We start from the raw sequence: 26005 nt of genomic DNA, 5'->3' as shown, positions 1-26005 counted from the left end.
ACAACCTACAGCAAGCAGATGGATTATTTCTTCTATAAAATAATAGCAAGAATACATTTTTAACAATTTTTTATTTTAGGATGCAGGAACATTCCTATGTGTGATTGATGACTCGAATGAGCACATGCTTTCGTTATGGGACTGGAATAAAAACACAAAGCATACTGAGGTCAAGGTTTGTTCAATACATGCACACAGTTTGTTTCACTGTGTTTGTGGGGTCATTTCATAGACCTTTCAAACTTTTAGAGATGCACCAATCGACCAGCAAGGAATCGTCAACGTCGAGGTATGCTAACGATAATGCTAAACTCTGACACTTAGTTGTTCATTATGTCTAAAACAAATGTATGTCGTTTTAACTCGTTTTCCTATTTTATGTTAAAACTATTGTATACTGCAGAAATCGGCCTACTGCTGGAGTAGTACTGTACATTTGTCGGACATAACCATTATCTTGAATAAACCCATGATTGTTTGTTGAATGCCTTAATTGGCTACTGTAAGGTACAGTTACAGAGCAATATATTTTACATTTAGTCATTTAGCAGATGCTTTTATGCAAAGTGACTTCAGGGAGCAAAAAAGCGATATGTCATACAGGATCCATGATACGATAAGTGCTAATACCAAGTTACAACAGCCTGAACAATACCTATTGAGAGAAAGAGAGAGCGTGATTAGTGTATTAGTGACTTCAATCTCATACAGGCTTCAATCGGTAGCCAGTGGAGAGAGATGAAAAGCGGTGTAACATGAGTCCTTTTGGGCTGTCGGAAGACGAGGTGTGCTGCTGTATTCTGAACCAGCTGGAGTGGTTTGATAAGTGGCCTTTGCAGGAAGACCAGCAAGAAGAGCATTGCAGTAGTCCAACCTTCAGATTTCAAGGGCATGGACAAGGAATTGTGCCAGATGCTCAGTGAGATAGGATCTAACCTTTCTAATGTTAAATAAGGCATATCTGCATGACCGCGTTGTCTTTGCAATGTGATCATTGAAGGACAGCTGTTTATCAAATATCACTCCCAGGTTCCTGGCTGTTTTGGAAGGAGTAATTGTGGTTTTGCCAAGTGGGTTGGTGAGATCGTGTTGCACCGTGGGGTGGGGCGAAAATACGAGTAGTTGTCCAATACACAAGCATAACACACACATTATTGACATTTTTTATGTATATTTACGTTACTAAAAAAATTATACAAAAAAGTCCAACTGTCAGCATTTTGCAGTATAAATTACAAAAAGTGGATAAACTTTCAGTTGACAAAAAGGTCCAATTGTACATCTCACTCATATCATCGTACCCTCCTGTCGCTCGTCCTTTTATGCTCCCGGAGCTCCTCCGTGAGATATGCGACCGTTTCCTCATGGCTCTCGTCCCGCCTTGCTCGTTACAAGTAATTTCTTATAATATAGTGAAATTTTTTAAATCCACATATGCACAAAAAGCGAACCATAAATATATGTTAGACATTCCACAAAAATAAATGGCATTCACAAATAAATACAATGAGATTTGCCAAAAATATTTACAAATTTATTTTAATGGCATTTATTCAAAAATCGCTTTCTGCACATTTGTGGATCGCTTTCTGTGCATTTGTGAATCGCTGCATGCATTTGTGGATCGCTGCACACATTTGTGGATCAGTGCACGCTTTTGTGGATGGCTCTCTGTACATTTGTGGATTTTGAAACATTTAGAACGTCATGGCGTACGCACAATCCACAAATAGGTTCAGTTCAGTTCATCTTTATTCATTTCCCGAAGGCAATTTGGTTGCAGCACACAACTATTCACGTAAACAACAACAAAAACACAATACAAAAAACAAATCCATTTCCTTCCTAAAAAGTTCTTACCTCAAATTGAAACATTTTACAACTGAGGGGATAAAAGAATGTTTAAATCGATTTGTTTTACTAATCGAGGTTCTATAACGAATGCCGGAAGGAAGAAGGTTAAACTCATAATACATTGGGTGGAAATCGTCTAACAAAATGCTCTGGGCTTTACCCAGAACCTGTCTATGATATAACTGGGCCATAGTCATCTGCTTACTCCCTGTTATTTTACTTCCCTGGTTAACAATCGTCTCAAGACAGTTCTTGTTTTTCACATTTAGACCAATTAAACCAGCACAACACATTTAAAAGATCATATTGACTCAATATAGGATCTGTAGAACATACACATCAATGTTCTCCCAACATTAAATGACCTTAGTTTCCGCAAACAATACAATCTTTGCTGCCCCCTCTTACACAAAGCCTCAGTATTGGGAGAAAAGGACAAAATATTATCCAAAACAGTACCCAAGTACTTGTAATGTTCAACCCTCTCAATACCTACTCCATTTATGCTCAATTGCTTATTATGAATAGATTTCCTCCTAGGGTTAAAATCAATAATCATGTCCTTAGTTTTAGAAACATTAAGTTTTAAGAAAGCATTCTGACACCACAAAATCATCAACCACAGGACCATATATAGAGTCTTCCTCACTCATTAAACTAACGATAACCGAATCATCAGCAAATTTTATGGTATTGAATAGTATTGAAAGCAGATGAAAAGTCAATAAAGAGTCATTTAACAAATGTTTTTCGGCTTATCCAAATGCTGTAGAACTAAATGTAAAAGACTCGCTACTGCATCCTCTACCCCTCGCTTAGACCTATAAGCAAATTGTAGGGAGTCTAGAAAACTCTGTGTCCTTTGCGTAATTACTTTTTAACAAAATTTTCAAAGCATTTCATCACTAGGGATGTAAGCGCCACAGGTCTAACATCATCCAGTATCTAAACATTTAGCTTTTTTGGTACTGGAATCAGTGTAGACTGCTTCCACAGTGCAGGTACTTTTTGTTGTTGGAGAGACAAGGTAAAAATTTCATAAAATATTGGACCTAACTGCTCGGCACATTCCTTAAGTAATCTACCCCCTATTTTATCAGGCCTGGGTGCCCTCCTGATTTTACACTGTTTAAAAACGGATATCACATCACTCACATAAAAAAAACACAATCATCCTCCCTGTTTCTTTTACATTCATCTTTCCACCTATCGATTTCCTCATTAAAATGATGAGCATCAAATCTTAGATAAAAGTTATTAAAATCCTGTGAAAGAACTAAGTCTGAACTGAATCCATTTAAACTAATTCTGTTTTTACTTTTCCGACTTTGCTGACCTGTTATTGAATACATCCCCTCCCAAGCAGAACCTAAATTTCCTGTTTTCAATTTGACCTCAAGACCTTCCCTGTAAGCTGATATAGCCCTCTTAATTTCCCCCTTAATTTCTTTTTTCAGCCTAAAATACACTGTATCTCTCTCTTTAAAGGCCCTATTCCTTTTAGATAGAAGTATCTTTACTGATTTTTAGACGTGTTGCGTAAGTTACATACTGGTTGAAGTGTCCCTATGATTTCTCCAATGCATATCCAAATAATGCAATCTCTGGATCGGGCTTAAACACAAAACTGTATGTCAGAAAACCACTTAAATATGTCACACCAAAAAAGTTTAGGGCATGTCCAAAAGAGATGGGTAAGACTCTACAAAATTATTAATGATCTATCTAATCTAATTATTTTTTTATTTTGCCTTGTTGTATATAGCGTCAGAATTTGTACAAAACTCGTTGAGCACGTGAACCCAGCATGTAAGCAAATTTCAGCAGCGCAAGCACAGTGACAGAGCTTGCACGTAAAATACAAACCGCAAAACCCACACTCAAACACAAAAATCGAGACTGCACTCATAAATCAACACTTTGCGAGTGAAAATCACAAACTCCAGAGTCCAAGCAGATTGCTCGCGCACCGTATTGCGCACCCACACGGCTATCCTGGTTAAGCCTGGTTTCCTGGTTTAAGAGGTTTTTTTCTTCTCACTGGGGGCTGCTAGAATTTAATAGTTTTATTGAATAGTGAATATAGGAATTTATAGTCTGTCTGATAGTTGACCTGTGTTTTGACTTGCATAACCTTATATGTTTTACTTATAGTCAATGTTTTCTTGTACAGCTGCTTTGTAACAATGAAAATTGTCAAAAGCGCTATATAAATAAAGCTGATTTGACTTGACTTGTAAGAGAGCCCTCTGCAGATTAACACCAGTCACATTTACATTTATGCATTTGGCAGACGCTTTTATCCAAAGTGACTTTTGCATTTTTCCTATACATTTGTTTCTAAGTAAGGCTCTCCTCCCACACTTCATTTCCTATCTGTATACCTAATTCTTTCTCCCAAGCAGCTTTTAAAGAATGCGTAGTTTAACAAATTTCTTCAGAAAAAACAGTTACAAAATCTAAAATCAAATGTTTGGAATCAGGCGATATCTTTTAATTGAGAAAAAGAAGCAAAATATTTATTAATTTATAAATCCTCCAAGGTAACAATACCATTTAGCCTCCACATGTTGAATGTTGCATCTGAGAGAGAAAGGGGGAAATGCGTGATTGCGATATACTGGGGCAAAAATAGCAGTGTCAGATAATCTGCATCCCTTCTTAATTTGATGCCATATTTTCAAGTTGTTTGAAACAATAAAATGCTCCACCTCAACAGATGCGGGTAATACAGAACCTGAAAAGAGAAGTGCTGGGAGTGAACTGTTAACAGAAGCTTTCTCAATAGCAACCCAGGGGGGTGTGAGATTTCTGTATTATAATCCTCCTGCCAATAAACAAGTGCCTCACTGGCATTTTCTGAAACAGAAAGTGTGATGCGAGTCTGACGGAAGGGATTGGGTAATGTCTTTCTAGCACAATGTTCTGCAATTACTGTAACATGTATTTTATCGATTTAATGCAGAACAAAACCAGACAGACATAAAGAATCAAATGAGACAGAGAACATCATCACTGGGTTTATTATGTGCAGTATAGTACCTGCCTCAGGTTTCTGTCCTTTAAACATTACAAACCTTAGATTAAGACCAAAACAGTACTAGAGCCCCCTCTTACCAGCGATGTGTTTTTAAATTCAGATATTAACTTAACAGGGGATAATAATGTATTAAGCTCGTTAACATTATTTATACAAAGACATTTAATCCAGACACTGTTGTTAGACTTTGATACTGCTGTAACCAGAACACTGTTTACCCTGCACCAAACGATGCGGAAGTCAAAAACCCGGAAGCGTGAAAAAGGCCATGGCAAGACGCGTATGTGTATGTTGTTGACACGCCGGATGGAAAGGGGGTGGGGTGTGCTGTAACTCATTATCATTTAATGAGACATGCACCTAAACGGGTTGCTGTGAGCATAGGTGCTTTTGAGGCCAAGGGGTTTTGTTTACACAGCCATTGAGAGTTTTTAAGCAAGATATGTTACATACATTTCATGAAGACCCTCATAAATAATACCAACAATCATATGAAAGTGCTCATCAGACGAGTCATTTAATGAAAAACAAAACACTAGAAGTTCATGAAAATGTTCCAATATATTTATTTTATATAGTAGAAAGATAGTATTTTAAGTGAGAAAAAAAAGCAAAGCTGAAATCTTTCATAGAGGAAGATGTCATCCTTAATTGTTCCATGATAGACCAAAAACAATAGAGTTAGTCCTTTGACGACTAGATAGAATGGTCTAACAAAAAGCAGGTATTATCGGACATGTAAGGCCAAGTTTTGCAGATTTGAAGAGCTGCTTAGACGAATGAGTGTGAATTATTGATGTTATTTTTAGAGTTTCATAAGGAGTTACTGTCATGACACACGACGGAGAAGGCTCAAGTGCAGGGGTACAGATAGATATTCATTGAAAAACAGAACAAAAACCAAAAGACACAGTCCAAACACGAGAGTCCAGGCAGCACTAGGTACAAAGTCCACGGGGAGAAACTAGACCTGCAAAAACTCACGGCGAGAGAACAGGACACCCCTCGGGGAGAACTTGACCGGTTATGGAGATCTGGGTGCGGTGAATAATCTTGACCCGACAAAACTCACAAGGAGAGTAGAGCAGGACCCACGCGGGGAGAACCAGATCAGTCGTGGGGATCTGGGTGCGGGTAGTAATCTCGATCCGACTAAATTCACAATGCGAGAACTGCAGAACCCGTCCTGGAGTGCATGCTTCACACGTGTTCTTCTCTTTCCTTTGTTTAGTGAAACAATATTTAAATGAAAAATATATTTAATTTAATTACCTCTTTGTAATCTGACTCCAATGTAATAATATATAAATTTCTCATATAGCTAACATTTACTTTTATCATTAGTAATTGTGAAATTTGCCTTATTCTAAATTACATTGTTCATCCGATACTCCGTGTCGCTTAGAGTCTCGCGCTGGCCGCTATACATGGATCTCACGGTCACAAACTCGTCAGTCTTGGTCACTGCTTGGCCATCCGTATACAGCTCATTGCTGAAACATTGTTTTATCTAGTCCCCTTAGACTATACAAACGTAATTTAAGTTTCGCGCTACTAGGAGTGAGTAATCTGCTGCTTCAGATGATTCAGATTGTGCTGCGAACTGAACAAATCATTTGAACTGATTCGTAACCCTATTCAAATGGGTTTGCCCATTGTTCAATTAATGCTTTCAAAATAATGACTCAAAAGAATCAATCACCCGGGAATGCCCATAAAAAGAGACGATAACCTTGAAATAAACAACACATTTTATAATGCATAGTTTAAAATGAAGGAATGTCATGCAGTGTAATGAAGTAAAAGTACTTATTTTCTATTAGAAATATACTCAAGTTAGGGTAAAAGTACCCACTTTTAAGTACATATTTTCCAAAATGTTACTCAAATAAATGTAACAAAGTAAATGTATCACGTTACTACCCACCTCTGGGGTAATAAATTATATTTTCTTGTGTACGGTCCTTATGTGAGCTTTTGTGTGTCCTGCGTTGAGTGGGGAAGAAAGGAACAGTTGGGGTGCAGGGTTAGGTGTGCATCTGTGATTCACTGGTATGCATCGTTTGAGATGTAGATGTTATCTCAGTAGGGAGTTTGCTGTACTGGAGGAAGTCCGTTGTTTCTCAAAGGAAGGTTCCTTTTGGTTTCAGGTCTCCCATTGTTCTGAGAGATGTCCTCATAGATGTGAAGTCTTCATGTGGTTGTCTATTCTAGACACTTTTAGCAGACCATTTACTATTCTGATTATGTGCACTGAATAATATGAAATACAAATTGTAATAATCATTGTAATATTTACAATGTTTATAATATGTTTGTGTGTGTGGCATTGGGGGGGTCTCGCATCATTGTCACTTTTTTTCACCCCGATGAGTTTGCATCCCTGTTTCGAGAAGTCTGTTAAACCAGTTGGATTAGTTGGGTTGGAGCCATTGAATGTTATACATATTAAGACTCCTGATCAAAATCCTGTGAAATTGTACAGGTTTGGTATGACGTGACTGATGTAACAGTCAACATCCTCTTAGCTTCTTCTGACATGAATGAATGAGACATTCATATAGCGCTTCATTGTGTATTGCTGTACACCCAAAAGGCTTTACAATCATATTAGGGGGTCTCTCCTCAACCACCACCAGGGTGCAGCATCCACCTGGATGATGCGACGGCAGCCACAGTACAACTGCACCAGGGCACTCACCACACACCAGTTGGCCATGATTGACAAGGGCCATTGGAGGGAATCTGACCAGCCACCAGGGTTACCGTTAATGTCATGAATTTTCAAACATACAACACTGCTGGTGTCCTTTGGACATGAACAAAAGATGGGCTAAAGTGATGGTAATCTATCCACAGTCACAAAATGTGGTACAAATATTGTTCTCCCAAAACCGAACAACTTTCAAAATTACTTTGTTTCTCCGGTCAGCAGCCAGAGGTGTCTTAACCGCATCAGCTGGGCGGCCTGAGCTTTCAACGGGATGTGGTCGCCCGACCCTAGCGAGGATCTCTTGCTTCAGGGCATCATAGTCCTCGCAGAGGGGCGCCTGGAGCGAGAAGTAGGTGCGCTGGGCTTCACCGGTTAGGAACGAGGCCAGAATCCTCACCCACATTCTCCACCAGTTGTGGCGGCATGTACAAAAAGATGCTAGACACAACCCCGGAGGGTAACTTTTATTGAATGAACCGAGGGGGCAGGAAAAGAAACGGGGAATGGCGTTCCTGCAAGCCTCTGGTGGTGTGGTCCTGGGTTCTGGACGTTTTAGTGGGCGGTCTCTGGCGCGGTTTCCTTTGCTGGCGGCGTCTGGTTGAGCAATCACTCATCTGATCCTTAAAACACACAGAAGACATGGGAGAGTTAACGCGATATGCGTGAAGAATGTGCTCACCGTCTTCTGTGTGTTCGGTTTTTATAGCAGCTCTTATGAGCCGCTGATAATGATGACGACTAGCGGCAGGTATGCCGCTCTGATTTCATCTGATTCTCTGATTTCATCTGATTCTCTGATTTCATCTGATTCTCTGATTTCATCTGATTCTCTGATTTCACTAATTGCGCAATGGGTGACTCATCACATCTCCTAGAGGTGCTAGACATGTATAATGCGAAGAGCATAGGCCCTAAGACTGAGCCCTGTGGTACACCGTACTGGACTTGCGATTTGTGTGACACCTCATTGTTTATTGCTACATATTGACATACCTTTCGAAGCTATTCCCTTAATACCGACATCATTTTCGAGTCTATGTAGGAGTGTGCTGGGGACAATGGTGTTGAATGCAGCACTAAGATCTAGCAGCACCAATAAGGTAATAAAGATACAACCTCGGTCAGACGCCATAAGCAGATAGTTTGGAACTCTGATCAGTAACTCTGACTGAGCAGTCTCTGTACTGTGATGTGCTCTAAATCCAGACTGGAAATCTTCATTGATGTCATTCCTTTGGAGGAAGGAACATAATTGAGTTGAGACTACTTTTTCCAGAACTTTAAATATGAAAGGTAGATTCGAAATAGGTCTGTAGTTAACTAGTTCTCCAGGGTCGAGATGTTTTTTTTAACAAGGGGCCTTATAACAGCCACCTTACATCTATGCCTAATTATATATATTTATCTATAATTTAAAATATACAACTTTATAGAATATTATCCTGAGATGAAACATGTATTTTGTCTTAGAGGGAGAGAAAAGGAAAGAAAGAGATGTTTGCTTTCAACTGATTCCTATCTTTTCTCTTATATTTAGAATAATTTTCTGTGGGAAAGTTTTTGTGACTCATGATTTGGTTTCACGTACAAATTTGTGCATATGCATGATTAGTGAATGAGACCCAATGAAGCACTGGCACAGAGTAATATATACCGCAGGACACATATTGCAGGATTTTTTTTCCAATTTGTTTGCCTGTGTGTTGGTTTCAGAGCACTAATGAAGCAGTCTTAGCTGTGGACTTCAACCCTGTAGACACGAACAACATCATCACTTGTGGCAAGTCCCATGTTTACTTCTGGACCATGAGTGCTGGGACACTGACCAAGAAACAAGGCATTTTTGGAGTGAGTCCAGAGTTGGTCATCAAGATTTTCTGTCCTTCCCTGTAAATTCAGAACCGTGTCATTTCACAAACAAAAAGTGTTTTTAAAGTAATTCCAAATAATAGAACAAGGTATTTTTAAGCACATTGAAGTATCATGTTATGTACAGTAAATGTGATAATCATTTAGTTCAGTAGTATACATATGAGAGTACCATGGTATTACCGTCAGATACCATCACTGTATTAATTGTACATTCATGTTACATTATGTAGTTATTCTTTGCTCACATTTATAGTCCTATTCCTATTGTGCTCTGAAGAGCTTGGTATTCATTTTATTTATCAAATTGACATTGTATTTACAGAAATACAAAAAGCCGAAGTTCATTCTATGCTTCGTCTTCAGTCTTACGGAGGATGTGTTGACAGGTGACTCTGAGGGAAATATTCTTACATGGGGAAAATCAGCAGCAGACATTAAAACATTAGGCAAAGGAGCAAAGGGTATGCAGCATACTTTTCTCTTTCTATTTATTTTAAGTGTAATTCCCTGTATATATGTATGGCCCCGATCCCTGATTTAGCTTACTTTTTCTTCTTCCCATCTGCAGAAACATTTCAGATCATGAAGCAGACGCGCGCACATGAGGGCAGCGTTTTTGCTATGTGTGTCCTGCAGGGTGGCGCGATACTCAGCGGTGGCGGCAAAGACCGTAAGATCATCCGCTGGAGTGCAGATTTGGCACCCGAAAGAGAGTGTGAGGTGAGAAGTAGTCTGTATGAGTTTTTAAAACGGCCTATATGAGGATTTTGTAGTAGTATTTAGGACAGAACTTTGGGTTCCTTAACTGGTAGATGCCGAGGTTGATTCCCATTGATTTCATGTAGGGACAAAATGTGTAGCCTGTAGTGTAGGTTAATTTGCATAGAAACAACCGCTACAGTAAATGCATGTAATAGATCAAATTGTGTTGTTTTTTGTTTTTCCAGATTTCAGAGAAATTTGGTGCAGTCCGAACCATTGCAGATGTAGATGGTGAGGAATTGCTTGTTGGCACAACACGAAACGCAATCCTTAGAGGAACATTTTCAGATGGGTTTGTGGCCATTGTGCAGGTATGTTTGTACTAAAAACTAAAATACATAATCTTTGCATTAATGTCATTCATGTCATGCATAATGTCAATGTCATGTTATTCAAGGGGTAGTTCTCCCAAAAACTCAAATTCTGTCATCATTTACTCACCCTCTTGACATTTAAAAAAATGTCATGACTTTCTTCTGCAAAACACAAAATAAGATATTTTGAAGAATGTTGGTCACCAAAAACCAATTTTCCCCCATGACTTGCATTGTTCAGTATGGACACCAAAAAACAGTGGTCAATGGGGACCAATGGTTTTTGTTTTCCAATATTCTTCCAAAAAATGTTGTTGTGTTCTGCAGAAGAAAGAAAGTCATAAAGGTTTGGGTGAACTATCCTTTTAATTCTTAAATAAAATTAAAGAAAAGTATTGGTGTTGCTCAGCTAGTATAGGTTGTGTGCTTTGAACCCCAGTAAATACTCAATACATATTTACACAATAAACAATACATTAATATAAGTGTTTGTGACTGTTTGGTCAAGGGGCATGTGGATGAAATGTGGGGTCTGGCCACACACCCCTCTCAGAACATCTTTCTTACATGTGGGAATGATCGTCAAGTATGTTTGTGGAATGCAGAAGACCACAAACTGGATTGGTCCATTCTACTTGAGGTCAATTTAAGCTTTTTTTAAGTACCTGTCTGTGTCACTGCCTGCATGGACAGGATGGATGTCATATTACACATAGCTTTTAATTTGTCGAAAATGACTGTTCATAGTGATTCAGGACTCAGCTGAAAGTGTCCAGTTATAGGGATGTCAGTGAGATAAAGTACTGTAACATTTGGCTGGTCAGCACAACTTGTCAGATGAACCCTGGTTCTCTCAGTTTAGATTGGTTTATGCAGAGTTTTTTTGCATTTATTCATCAATGGAATCTTGATTCCTTTAGTTTAGGCATATTTGTCAAAATTGCTGTTTATTTTTTTTTGTGTAAAAGTTTGCCTTTAAATATTTGAACAATATTATCATAAATATATAGAAATGTACAGATTAATTTTATCTTTCGTATTTTAGGAGTCTGGTCTGTGTGCTGATTTCTGTCCAAATGGTGCTGTTGTCTCTGTTGGACTAAGTACAGGAAGGTAAAATGCATCACAGTTGAGAACACTTACCTCTTAAGTTCTACAGTGAGCTTGTAAAGGTTTTTTTCATGCTTCATAATGTTTTAACCCCTTACCTATATAGATGGGTTGTGCTGGATATGCAAACCAAAGAAATGGTATTAGACCTTACTGATGGCAATGAACAGCTGTCTGTGATGAGATACTCACCAGGTCAGAGATTATAATTAATATATCATGATCATATTGGTGGGTACAGCACAAAAACTGAAACTGAAATTGTATTAAATAATAGGGGAGCCTTTAAGTAGAAATATTTGCATTTAATAATTATTTTATTATTTATTGCATTTAATAATTATTTTATTATTTACAATGACTGAACATATTCAAATGCATTATCTTTTTGGCAGATATCTTGGAAAAGTATAGAAATGTCCAAATGTATACTGTATTTACAAAATGTTTATCAGTAAAGCTACAGTTCCCATAAGCCATTTTAAAGTCAGTAACTTATTTTTTGGTTCTTGCCCAAACATAGATGGCTGCTTTTTGGCAGTGGGCTCCCATGACAACTTCATCTACATTTATAGTGTCACAGATGGGGGTCGGCGCTATACACGATTTGGAAAATGCACAGTAAGCAAATATGCTAGGAAATTGTGGGTTTACTGTCCAAAATTATGTTAAACTGTTTTATAGTAGTATTTGTTTCATTGTTTAATCATCATGCAACATATTCACGTTTTTTAAGCATATTAGATTGTGTGGATAGAACTTCACTCTGTGTGTAATTGTTTGGAACAATTCAGGGCCACTCAAGTTTCATTACTCACCTGGACTGGTCCAAAGATGGAAAGTACATCATGTCTAACTCTGGCGATTACGAAATTCTCTACTGTAAGCTTGCAAGTTTATGTTTACAGATAGTCCATTCTAAGCACATAAAGGCCAATTCACACTAATGCAATATGAAACCAAATGCCAAGAAACACATTGATTGTGAACTCTCTGTGTTTGTTGAATTAGTGTGAATTAGTCTTAAGGCAATGGGTAAAATTAATAATCATGATAATTTAAACTTTTCTGTGTTTGTAAAAGGGGATGTTGCAGGTGGCTGCAAGCTGTTGAGGAATCGGTTTGAGAGTAAAGATCGAGAGTGGGCTTCCTACACATGTGTGCTTGGTTTTCCTGTCATGGGTGAGAAAAAAACGCTTTTAGTTTTGTGATTCTTGTGAAGTCAAGCATCACCATTACAACTTTCCTAAAGACCATCTGAAGCCCCTTTGAACGTGCTGGATTATTTTTTGTTTTGAAGTAATTTCAGCTGAAAAAGGAGGACAGTGCGAGACATGTCGAGTGAGCCCACCCACATTTTAGAATTACCAATAGCGTTTCATTTATGGCACAGTCAGCCTGGCAAAAAAAACTTTTCACCCAAAAATGAAAATTCTGTCATGAATAACCCACCCTCTAGTTGTTACAAACCTGTATACAATTTTTTGGCACAGAGCAAGATATTTGGACGAATGCTTTTAACCAACAGTTCTTAGACCCCATTGACTACCATAGTAGGAAAAATTACAATAGTAGTCAGAAGTACTCGAGGACTGTTTGCTGTCCAACATTATTCAAAATATCTTCTGTTTGGTCAACAGAACGAAAAAAGAATAAAGTAATTTTACTATAGTAGTCAATAGGGTCCATGAACTGTTTGGTTATAAGCATAGACTGTAAAAATTATGGATGGCATAATGCTGCTTGTTTCCATTGTAATGAACTGAGCGTAAAACATCCGACGATGGCCGCTGACATGTTAGCCTGGGCCTGCGCAGAAAGAATCGTCAGTGGTCCCAGGAGGCTTCTCATTTGACTGCCCTATACTGAAGGGCTTGCTAAAACATGGTCAATTCTAAAAACTAACAACTTAATCTTTAGAAATCCAAAATTGATAGTTGGTTATATCTTCAATCTCTGCTCAGAGAAGCTGTGAATCATAACGTAAAATGACATAAGTCCCATTTGTTTACATGAAGAGGCTAGGGGTTTATGACCTGTACTTCAGCCAGCCACCAGGGGTGATCAAAGAGCCCGTAGCTTTACTTTTCAGGACATGTAAGGCATACCAGGTTATAAGCATTCTTCCAAATATCTTTCACTGTGTTCATGAGAACAAAGAACTCGGAGGTGAGTAAATTGACAGAAAAATGACAGAACTCTCTTATTATTATACTTGAACAAAATTCTTCTCACACCATTGATGAGAGTGCCTCATCTTCGGGGCCAGTAGTAATTCAAAATATGTGTTCAGTGCGTCATGTGTGTCGCGACATGTCAAAATAGGTGTATGGCGTGTCACATGAACCTATGTGAATCGTGCATCATGTCAAAATATGTGCCTGTATCTTGTTCATGATACGTGCTGAACACTTATTTTGACATGACGCGACACACACATGAGTGCCTACATACATGTTTTTCCAAGCTTCACATTACTCCTGGTCCTGAAGAGGAGGCACCGATCGCCAATTCCATTTGTTATACATCTTAAATCATGTGGCTTGTTTGCTCGTCTGCTAAATTACTAAATGTTTATTTTGTTTACAGCATTTGCCATCAGTTTTATAATAAATGTTCTTTAGGTGTGTGGCTTGAGGGCTCAGATGGGACAGACATCAATGCCTTGTGTCGATCACACAATGAAAGTATGGTGGCAGTGGCTGATGATTTTTGTAAAGTTCATCTGTTCCAGTATCCATGTCCTAAACCAAAGGTTAGTCTTTTATTAGGCTGAGATGGCTCAGTGTTGCATTATGTTTTGATGAAAGAGTACAGAACATTGAATGTTTATTTGTACCAGAATATTAAAATGAAGAAAATGAATTTTAATAATTCACATTTTAACCACTTCTGAAGTGGAAACTTTCCGGTTTGTTTATACTGAAAGGCATTTATATTTTATTCCTGTTATTTCCCTGTCAGGCACCAAGTTATAAATATGAAGGCCATGGCAGTCATGTTACCAATGTACGTTTCACGTATAATGACAGTCATCTTCTGTCAATGGGTGGAAAAGACACCTGTATCCTCCAATGGCGAGTTAAAAGAGCGGGGACTGGAGACAATAAGGATCTTCTGCCTTCTTCCTCTTCCGTCTGTCCTTCCTCTGTCTATACAGATAATGGAATACAGATGCCATGATTCGAGAGTGAAAAAGGCATAAAGATTTTCAGGGAAATTAAACAGCAATGAAATGTCTTATTGCACAATCTGTTGTGACAAAAAGCATTTGGAAGGTTATGCTTACTATTGCAAAATATGTTCCAACATTCTGTTAAGATTGAGAAGTCACAACTATTTCCTACCTACATTCCTTAATCAACCGACATGTTACTATATATAATGTGTTGCTGTGTAGTGACTCTACAAACATGACTTTCAGATATTTGGGTAGATCTCACAAAGAAATTCCATATTTCACCACAGAAACAACTGAAATAAGAAATGTGCAAAATGCAGAGTATATTGTCCCATTTTTTCTTTAGATTTTCGTCAAAGATTTGACATTTCTTTAGTTTTCATGAGATTTCTCAATTGCAGTTTTCTCATTCTATGTACAACATTACAACATTTTGTAAGTTTTGTCTCACAATACTGATAAAAATTGTTCCGTTTTATTTCTATACACTTCTTAATCATCCTTTTGTTTTCATATAGGCTTATGCAAGTCTACATGTTTATTTTATAGATTCACATGCTTCCTCATTACTTTTTGCTCCATTAACTATGTGTTTAACTCATTCCATTATAAACCATCAGTCAGTTGTCTCCATGAAACGTAACATCCCAGCAAACACACAATGTTTCCCTAACGTCAGTTTTTGGTTCACTTTTGGTTATTTAACGTTCTTTTCAGGTTTTAGTTTTTGCAACCAGAAAATAACGTTCTGGTGGTTATTTTGGGGGAGGGTGGCAACCAGAAAATAAAAATAAAACGACGTTACCTAATGGTTCTTTTTGCAAACAGAAAACAACATTCCAGTGTGTTTATTTTATTTTTGGAAAATTACCCCCCAAAAAAAAGAATTTCTCCAGCATGCGCTTTCTCCTCTGGTTACTGGTTTCATATTTTTTTGTGAAATAGTCAAAACTTTACACATGACATACTTTAATGATAAAATGCATGGTAGACGTCTGCCACGTGCATTAGAGGAAATAAATAAAATAGTAAACCAATATTTTCGTGATTTTCGATTGATTTCACACATCTAAATCAACAAGCCATGATGTAAGTACTTAAACTCAGAGCTTTTGATTGTTATCTAAAAACGGAGCCACTATACTTCAGATATAAAATAATTTAGGCTAACGTTCTGGAAACGCTCCCCTAACGTTAGTTTTTGGTTCCCAGAAAGTATTTTAAGTTTTTTTGGGGGATATCTTTATGGAAATAAATCATTTTTGGTTTCTATACTGTTAGGGAAATGCTAGTTTTTGGTTCCAAGAAATGCTAGTTTTTGGGAACCAGAAACTAATTTTAGCGGAATATGCTGGGAACCGAAAACTAATGCTAGGGGAATGCTCTAAATTGTTAGCTGGGATGTTATGTTGAACAGGATAATAATTGCTATCAGGAATGTGTATACTGTCTTAAAGTGGAAATGAACCATCCAGTCAAGTTAACATTGTTTATTAAATAGGTTTCCACTTCAGTCAAAAATTATATAGTAAACCATATTAGTGTGACCCTTTAAAAGATGCCTTTTGTAGGTTTTGTAGCAAGGGCACCACCATCTTGAAGAACCGCTTGACAGTGACGTCACTGGGTTGGTTGGCTTCCCTGAGTTCATCAGACACAATGGGAGAGACGCTGTTAAAAACAGGATGGAGAAGGACATATAAGATAACAGTTGAGACCGTGAAACATGGAAACTGTAAAGCCACAGGATTATCAGAGGTAATATTTACAGTTAGAAAACAAGAAATTAATAAAAATCGAAAAAGGCGTGTCTTTTATAGACATTTACCAACCTATACATATTTGAATAAATGCATTCAATAAAACATTAAATGCATTACTCGATGTATAACAGCTATACTTTAAAGACATTTACCCCTTTCATCCAGGAGCTTTGATTAAGACCATGTTGTGTATTTCGCCAGAATATCGGTCTGATGCAGCATCTGAGCGCTGGTAACGCTGTATACACAATACAACGTGCAACCTTTAAAAAGCATCCTTTTTTCTTTTAAAGGGTCACACTTCTCTGTTTTTTAATGAAGTGGAAACCCATTTCCACCTTAAAACTAAAAACTTGTATTTTTTGGATCAAGTCTGCTGTGAAATGTCCTAATCATATTTTATTCAATAAATGTTTTGAAGTAAACATGTTTTTTTGTCGGAATGATTATTGTTTGCACTGAAGTGAGCTGTAGGTAAATAGACTATGCACGAACGCTTCCGCATTTTGTCTCAGTCCTCTCAGTCACATAGGGAACAATGACATTTTCAAGACGCACACAGGATTTGGATCAACAATGTGAGTTACATTTAGCAGACGCGCAATTTACAAGTAGTTTTTTTAAAGTGGCAGATTACAGCAGAGCAATCAGGGGTAAGGTGCCTTGCTCAAGGGCACTTCAGTCATGACCTGCTGGCACTGAGATTCGAACCGGCAACATTCTGATCACAAGCCCAACACTCTAACCACTAGGCCACTCAGCCTTTCCAGTTCCATCAATGACGGTTTGGATGCATCTCCTTTTGTAGTGCAATAAATCGAACATGCCTTTGAGCCGCAGTGAAAAATTGCACAGTGCAGTTGATTTAACACAGTCAAACTGCTTTGCGGTGATTGGCTTTTCTTTTATTCATCAAATTTAGTCAGCGCAACTGCATGTGGTTTACTAGACTTGTGTTAGTTACAGGCCTTTCGATGGCGTTTCAAATTTTTATATTAATCATGTGAGTCAGTCACCACTGGCCGATTAAAGGATATATTATTTTATTGTAACATTAAAACATGCATTTTAAGCAGCTTTGAATGTATATGCATTGTTAAGCTCTATACCAGTGGTATTCAATTAAAGTCCCAAGAGGTCCGGTCTTTATAATTTCTTCCAAACGGAGGTCCGGACAATATGTTTTTTGAAATAAAGAAATATTTAATCAATTTAGCCCAGTTAGATATACTGTATAAAAGATATGATCTTTTATGGGGCCATTTGTTTAATATTTTGATATATGTATTTATAGGCTCTGTGGCTTTAGGGGAATGCCCTCTTAATAGAAGTCTGATAGAAATGTAAATAAAATAAAATTACTGGCAACATGCAAACTGCCAATGTAATGTAACAATTAAAATGCTATATGTCAATCAAAATCATAAACAGAAAACAAAGTTTCTTACTAAATTAGCTTTTCCATGCCATTACACCTTTTCACTTTCATACCAGAACTACTTCTATCTTTAAATCATTTCCCAATTAAAACGTTGTTCATTACAAAATGTGAAGCTGCTTATGAAACCCCAGTAAATGTCCTTCATAAATTCATCCTACAAATATAAAAACATAAACACAAACTTAACACATGTCCGTGCCCGGTCCTCTCTCATCATACACCCCTGTCGCTCCTCTCTTATGCTTCGTGAGCTCCTCCGTGAGAGATGCGAGAACGGTGCACGCACAGGTAGCACTCGTTATCACTCACGTAACCGGCCTCGCGCCTATCCCTCACGGCTCTCGTCCCGCCCTGCTCGCCACAGGGACGTTAACCTGGGTTTTCGTTTTCACAGGGTCAAAAAATTTTAAATGCTGACCGATAATAGCATTAGCTAAATGTAGATAAAACGTTATGGTTAATAAAATATCACAACTCTGGTTGAAAGGCTGGAGACATATGGCAAACAGTAAACAGTCTGATGGATGCAAATGCTTTAATATTTGCTGCATTTTGTTTACTGTTGTGTGTCGATTTACCTGCTCTGCGTGTCTGCACTAGTGTTGTTAAAATAAGCACGTGTTTTCTGTTCTTCATGCGGTGCGTCTTTGGCGCTTAATAAAGATATTAGAGAATATATAGCGGCAAAATATCAAGTACATAAATGCTCCTAGGAGGGCGTGTGATGTGATTCTACGTTGTGAAGACCCGCGGCTCAATTTAAACAACAAAAATGGTCAAAAGTTTTAAATGGTTTATTAGGCTAGGTCTTGCGGTCTGGATGGAATGAAGCAAATGTGATCACAAAATAGAGATCCTTTCCTTCTATTGCAATTGTATTTTATTTTATTTTGATTTATAGAAATAAACAGACACTCACAATCAGAGTCGCCACACACCTATTTCAGTCAGTAATACATCGCCTAGTGATATTGCTGTACCAGATTTAGGCTCAGTTAAGGCTACAACGCTAAATGCACCTGACACAGTGAACGCTGATTTGCTTAAAGTTAAAGTTTGTGCTTTGGGCACAAACACACTGACATACGCAGAGAGCTCAAACCATTGTTGAAAAAAAGTGGGATCACTGATGACAGAATGAAAAGACTTGGCTCTTCCCCCCGACAGATTGTAACACATGCTCACAGCACACAGCTCGAGCCAGATGTGGTAAAGACACCTAGCACAAAGTCAGAGAGTGTAGGGTCAAATCAAACAAAACCAGATCCCCTGAGAGACCTCACAACCAAAGTAGAGGAGTTACCAGACATGCAAAAACAAAACCAACAACAGCTAACTCAGAATGGGCGCCAGTACAGCCAGAATAGGACACAATCTAAATGTGGAAATCCCTATGGTTGGCCAAGCTGCGTGGAACAAGACAGACAAGTATGTAAACACTGTTTCACATGTGGGGAGGAAGGACACCGTGCAGCAGGCTGTCTAAAGCGACCAAAGAGACAGGTGAACTCCAATCGGCCACTGGATAGGGACATATAGTGACCGAGTCTGGAAATAACTCCCAACCAGAAAGTGAGGTCAACAATGACAAACCATGCCCCTCCTCACACTCAACCCCAGTAACGATAAGCACACAAAGTCACTGTAACCAAGTAGCTCAGCTCCCTCCCCAGTCACCACGTGTAGCTAAAGCTAGAGCTTTTGCTAGCCTGATTGGAATAAAGGCCCTAGTTCAGAGCTATCTAAATGGTTAAGCAGTCAAATCTTTACTCGACTCTGGGTCACAAGTCAGTATAGTCAGCTGTGCCTGGAAAGATGAGTACCTACCTGACATCAGTATTCACCCAGTTTCTGAGATCTTAGGGGAGGAGGAAATGAAGGTTATTGCAGCAAATGGCAGTCTCATTCCATATGATGGGTGGGTAGCTATTACAGTGAACTTGCTAGGGAATTTGGACCCCAACCTGTCCATTAGTGCCCCATTCCTCATCCGCAGCTACCCCATGGAAAGACCATTGATTGGCTTTAATGTTTTGGAAGTGCTAATTTGTGGCCAACCAGAGAGACTAGAGCCAGTACTTGTGAACCTTCTTAGCAAAGCCACATCTGGTCCCAACGAAACAGCTGAAGCTCTCGTCAACTTTGTTCAGACAGCAAAGCCAGTCATGCAGCAGGGCCGCTTAAGAACAGGTGCCAAGGATATCATGCTCTCAGCTGGGCAAGTGTTGTGGGTGAAGTGTTGGGTTCCATCAAACATGTATGCCTCTACCTGATGAGTGTTGTTCGAGACAGATGAAGACAACCTATCGTCTGGACAGTGGGATGCAGAGCCAGGTTTGGTGGAAATCCAGAACCCAACAAAGCCTTATGTCACCATTCCGATTGGTAACAACACCAATCATGACATCACAATACCACGCAAAACAGCTCTAGGGATCCTGTAGCATGGTGAAAATGTTGTGGAGGCAGATATCCTGGACAAATCACAGCCTGCAGCGACTGTCAGTCAGGTTACCACCAATAAGATCAGCAAGTCAGATCCACCTCTGTGGCACCAACCGTGTGAACTTCGTCCATCTGGAGGAAGAATAGCAAGAGGCTGCTAGAAAGATGCATCATGGTGTGAAGCTACAGGCAGAAAAAGTGCAAGATGTTTCAGAAGGAGGTTCGCTATGTTGGACGCTCAATTTGCCCCCAAAGACCTTGAGGCAGTGAAGGCTTTAAAACCCAAAACGCCCCAAACAGTTGGTGATCCCCGACAGGTTTTCGGCTTCCTGAGTTATTACCTTTGCTACATACAGGACTTTGCTAAAATTGCAAAACCATTTTATGAGTTGCTCCAAGTTAAGTCTTCCATGCCCCAACCACTTCCATGTCACTAAAAAGTCCAAGGGTCCACAACTCCTGTCCAAAACACCCATTAAGTGGAAGACTGATCACCAAAGCACCTTGGAAAGGCTTGTCAGCATGCTGACCAACCCCCCAGTCCTCACATATCCCAACTTCGAGGAGCCATCCGTCCTACACACGGATGCTTCGGAGAAAGGGCTCGGTGCAATCCTCTATCAGCGACAGTGTGGAAAAATGTGAGTCATCGGATATGGATCATGAACTTTGACACCTGCTGAATGGAACTACCGACTCCACAGTGGTAAACTCGAGTTCCTTGATTTGAAATGGGCAGTGTGTGAGAAATTTAGAGACTATCTGTTCTATTCTCCACATTTCACCATCTACACTGATAACAATCCGCTTACCTACGTCATGAGCACTGCGAAACTCAATGCAGTTGGACATTGCTGGGTTGGAGAAATGTCAGAGTTCCACTTCAATATTAAATACAGACCTGGAAAAACCAATATAGACACTGACACGCTCTCACGCATCCCACTCGAAAATTATCAATTGTGGAGACATGCACTGAAGAGCTGTCTCAGGGTGTGCTGCATGCGACTTGGGAAGGGGGTTTAAATCCAAACTTCAGCCGCTATTAGATTATTAATGATAATCTTAAATCTAACTTTTTTTTATTTTGCCTTGTTATGCAAGCACTGCCGAGCTTGTGCAGAGGCTGCAGCTTTTGCCAGAGGGGAACTGGAATCCCCTGGTGAGGTTTTTTCGCCTCCAATGGAGTTTTGGGTTCCTCGTCACCATTTTCACTGTTTGCCTGGCCGGGGGGCTGCTAGAATTTTATAGTCTTATTTAATTAACACTGCATATAGGAATTTATAGTGTTTCTGATATTTTACCTGTGTTTTGACTTACATAACCTTTTATGTTTAGCTTATAGTCAATGTTTTCTGGTAGAGCTGCTTTGTAACAATAAAAATTGTAAAAAGCGCTATATAAATAAAGTTGACTTGACTGGACTTGACAGTTAACCTGGGTTTTACTATGGTAAAACGGCAACCATGTAATCATATTTTTCTTCTTTTTTTAAATCAAGTTTTTAAAAACGGTTCTGATGCTTTTAAAACCATGTTGAAAGTCTGTATAGGTTGTCTATATGTTGTAGTAATGCCATACATTTACATTTAGTCATTTAGGAGACGCTTTTATCCAAAGCAACTTACAAAGAGTTCAGGGAGCAATAAGCGATATGTCATAAAAGAGCAATAGTACATTAGGTGCTAATACAAAGTTACTAGTTTCCACAAAAGCTTGACCATACCTGTTGAGAGAAGAGGGTTAGTGAAGTGGTTTTGCTATAACAATCAAACATTGTAGTAGATTTTGTAAGGTCTTACTGCAAATGCTGAACACATTTGAGCATTTAATCTGTTAAAATATTAAAAGGGGCCATTTTACGTGGCTAAAACTAATATTATTGTTTGATTTAGATAAATGAAAATGTGTATACGATTTAAGGTTTAAAAACACTGCATTTTCCACATATTGTGCTTGTTTGTATCTCCTCTTTGCTCCGCCTCTCTGAAACGCGCTGATATTTTACAAAGCTCATCGCTCTGAAAAGCGAGGCGTTTGCTATGAATAGTACGTAGTGATTAGTCTAATACTAGACGAAAATGTAACGCCTCTTACCATATTCGGAACATCAGGTTCCAAAACTATGGACAGGTGATAAAATGGCATCGATCCTTCATTATCAATTCGAGCCCGAATCGGATCCGGAAAATGAAGATCAAGCCGACACAACTTTGCCAGCGTGACTCGAGCAGGATGTAAAGGACTGGTTAAGAGTAATTGACTATAAACAAACAACCATATACATCATACAGAGTTTGTGTGAGATAGAAACATGAACACATTACAGCAAGGAATGGTCTTCTTGATCAACCCGTGTTACGCCATGTCTCGTCGCGACTCAACAAAGACTATAAACTCCATTATAAAAGCAACATTTGCTGCCTCTAGTTGGAACATAATTACTAATTATTAGGACTTATGTTGTCTTTTTTTCCATGTGGTGCGCGTGTCTGATCACACAAAGACACAACAACATCAAACTCAACTCACGTTAGTCCGTAACAATGTCTTAGAATGAAAATTTAGTTACATGCTGCGAATCTGAAGCAAAACTTTTAACTGTTGGAATTGCCCCACTTTTTAACGAAAGCTTCCGTGCATAGCCGGTCTTGATCTCTCCCAGGTTCGTGAACCAATCGTTGGTGAAATGCTCTGCACAAACCAGAACATTTGGATTGTACTTCTCTGGAACAGTGTTGAAAATATTTGTGTTACGAACTGACGTAGAGTCGCAGGGTGTGGTTACACGAGACGTTTCAGACAGGTCTGGGTGAGCATTCGCTTCAAGATCAAATACATCTTTTGTTCCGACACTAACATTTTTGCAATTTTACGTTTCGAATACATGCATGGGCAACTTATAACATACCAAAGACAAAGAAAAACACGTATTTCCGGCGAATCACCCCTTTCAATTTGCAACATAATATGTGTTCTCTCCAGTCTCGTCATTGGTCCTGCCCCTCTTGTTCCTAGTATTGCTTTCCACCTGTCCAATGTTATCTCCTTTGTTAGTCTCTCTATTTAATGCCCATTGTGTCTATTGTCTTGTGCTTGTTCGTTGCTCTAAGTTCCCTGGTTCATGTTCCAGGTGCCTTGTTTGTATGTTCCTAGTTCCCTCGTTCATTGATCTTCAGGGCATTGTTTTGGTGGCGAGGGAGACCGAGTTCGGTGACGCAGAGGTTATCTTTGACGGCTGCCTCACCAAATCTCATGCCATCAGAGAAGAGGTTGCTTAAGCCACTGGGGTTTGACGATATGGTCAGGTTCGTGATCAACCGGGACGATGCCAGAGTTTCTGTCGAGGCTCGAGCTCCATGATTCCTGTTCCGCCATCCGCAGCAAGCGGGGAAGGAGAGTTTCGGGAATGATGTCTGCAGACTCCTCTGGCACTGAACTTCCTCCATGTCCCACTGCTCTGAGGCAGGCGCCCACTAGTCCAGAGGGTCATGTCCTGCAGGTCGGGGTTGTGGGCATCACCACACCGTTCGCCTCGCCACCTGCAGCTTTCCAGCTGACATTCCAGCAAGCGTCCAGTCCTGCCCAGCCGCAGGCGTCCATTCCTGTCTTCCAGAACTTCATGTCGCCATCTCCTTATTGATTGGAATGTTGTAATTTGGCCTGATACACCCCCGGTACCCATTGGACTGTCAGTTTAGTCCTACCTCTTTTTAAGGCATTATGTCATGAAGAGTTGTTGTTTAGAGGGGCAGTGGAGCTTTTTATGTTTTTGATTAAAAATGACCACTGCAAATTAATTTTGCAAAAATAATGATGTGCATAGATAAATCATTTATAATAATGAATGCAAATCTGTGTAAGAAAAATTGTATTATCATTTATAATTGCACAGTAACTTTAAAACATCTTCACTTTTATACTTGTGAGAACAAAATAATGTGGCAATGGTCAAGTCGCCATCTCCTTATTGATTGGAATGTTGTAATTTGGCCTGATACACCCCCGGTACCCATTGGACTGTCAGTTTAGTCCTACCTCTTTTTAAGGCATTATGTCATGAAGAGTTGTTGTTTAGAGGGGCAGTGGAGCTTTTTATGTTTTTGATTAAAAATGACCACTGCAAATTAATTTTGCAAAAATAATGATGTGCATAGATAAATCATTTATAATAATGAATGCAAATCTGTGTAAGAAAAATTGTATTATCATTTATAATTGCACAGTAACTTTAAAACATCTTCACTTTTATACTTGTGAGAACAAAATAATGTGGCAATGGTCAATTGGAACCAAAATCATAAACTCATTCAGGGCAGGAATTACAGTAAAATCACTGTAAAAATGGAAATGCTGGCTCATTCAACTCAGAAAGTTAGTTAGTAATGTGCATGGCCCCTTGTGCCCGTATGAACTCCTAACAATGTCTGTTCATCTGAGGATTTTATCCCCATACTTCATTGCACGTGGAGGTCTGTAAGAATCTCTGAGAATAGTCTTCCAGAGACAACCCTTGCTGTTGCCAGAGGTGTAAAGAGTACCTGGAAACCATACTTGAGTAAAAGTACAAATACCTTGCAGTAAAATTTACTGCATTACTAGTTACAAGTCACAAATTCCAAAACTACTTGAGTAAAAGTCTTAGTCCCTGATTTTATCAGTACTCGAGTATTTGACTCTTGCTGAATTTAGGCTTAAAGCAGCACTAGTCCTTAACACTTAAGATATGTCAGTGAAAAAAAAGTAACTGTTGATTCGTCAGGAGAGCAGTCACATGAAACGGAAGACCTCAAAATTGCAACAAATCAAGGTGGACACCATAGCCTACGTCCATGACAAACACCCAAGTCTCAGCTCAAGTGCTCGAAACAAATATCCGTCAAATGGTCTATCCAGACACTGCAGTGTATTAAAGTCACTGTGCAATCAAACAGGATAATTCTTAGTGTTTTACACAGGGTTGCAGTGATTATTATAAATGATTTCTCTGTGCAAACCATTATTTTTTTAAATTCATTTGCAACTGTAATCTTTTGTCAAAAACATGACGCTCATCTCCCCCCTCAACAAAAACTCGTCACCACATTAGGTCAGCAACAAAAAAGGCAGGACTATACTGACTGTCCAATGGCCAGGCTTTTTATCCCTCCTCTGCAGGCCCAACTTACAACAAACCTTTACATCAAAAAGGAATGGCAAAATAAAGCCCCGCCCTAAAAAAATCTAATTTCAAAATGTAATTTCTTCATTTCACTGGAATACACGTCAAGTAAATTGCAACTTCAGTTTCACTGTGACTTCAATGATTTCTTAAAATAATTTTTTGTTAGTTAAATATAGTTATTTTGGGGAAAAACCTTAAATAATAAAAGTACATTTTACACAAAATAAACTGTTGTTCTTATATTTTGGTATATCCAACCTAAAAACATAATTGAAGTCATATTTACAGATTTTAAAAAGTTAACAATGGTGTTAAATTGTATTTACTAAGCAGCTGAATCATTTTT

General features: G+C 38.8%; 1 protein-coding gene across 3 annotated transcripts in view; it reads left to right on the top strand.

Annotated features, from left to right (window-relative positions):
• eml3 (EMAP like 3) overlaps nucleotides 1-17038 on the top strand; it is a 55722-nt gene extending 38684 nt beyond the window's left edge. For all 3 annotated transcript variants that reach the window (XM_079455484.1, XM_079455483.1, XM_079455482.1), the window contains 13 exons: nucleotides 80-175; nucleotides 9321-9455; nucleotides 9802-9940; nucleotides 10048-10199; nucleotides 10427-10552; nucleotides 11064-11195; nucleotides 11601-11668; nucleotides 11772-11860; nucleotides 12189-12286; nucleotides 12460-12547; nucleotides 12749-12847; nucleotides 14290-14420; nucleotides 14630-17038. In XM_079455484.1, coding sequence (XP_079311610.1) covers nucleotides 80-175; nucleotides 9321-9455; nucleotides 9802-9940; nucleotides 10048-10199; nucleotides 10427-10552; nucleotides 11064-11195; nucleotides 11601-11668; nucleotides 11772-11860; nucleotides 12189-12286; nucleotides 12460-12547; nucleotides 12749-12847; nucleotides 14290-14420; nucleotides 14630-14848 — 1572 coding nt within the window. In that variant the 3' untranslated portion in view covers nucleotides 14849-17038. The remainder of the gene's footprint in view (nucleotides 1-79; nucleotides 176-9320; nucleotides 9456-9801; nucleotides 9941-10047; nucleotides 10200-10426; nucleotides 10553-11063; nucleotides 11196-11600; nucleotides 11669-11771; nucleotides 11861-12188; nucleotides 12287-12459; nucleotides 12548-12748; nucleotides 12848-14289; nucleotides 14421-14629) is intronic.
• Nucleotides 17039-26005: the final 8967 nt, after the last annotated feature.

The sequence above is a fragment of the Barbatula barbatula genome, assembly GCF_947034865.1.
Source record: "Barbatula barbatula genome assembly, chromosome: 1".
Taxonomy (NCBI): Eukaryota; Metazoa; Chordata; class Actinopteri; order Cypriniformes; family Nemacheilidae; genus Barbatula; species Barbatula barbatula.
Note: the sequence above shows the minus strand (reverse complement) of the source record. Positions and strands in the feature narration are given on the sequence as shown.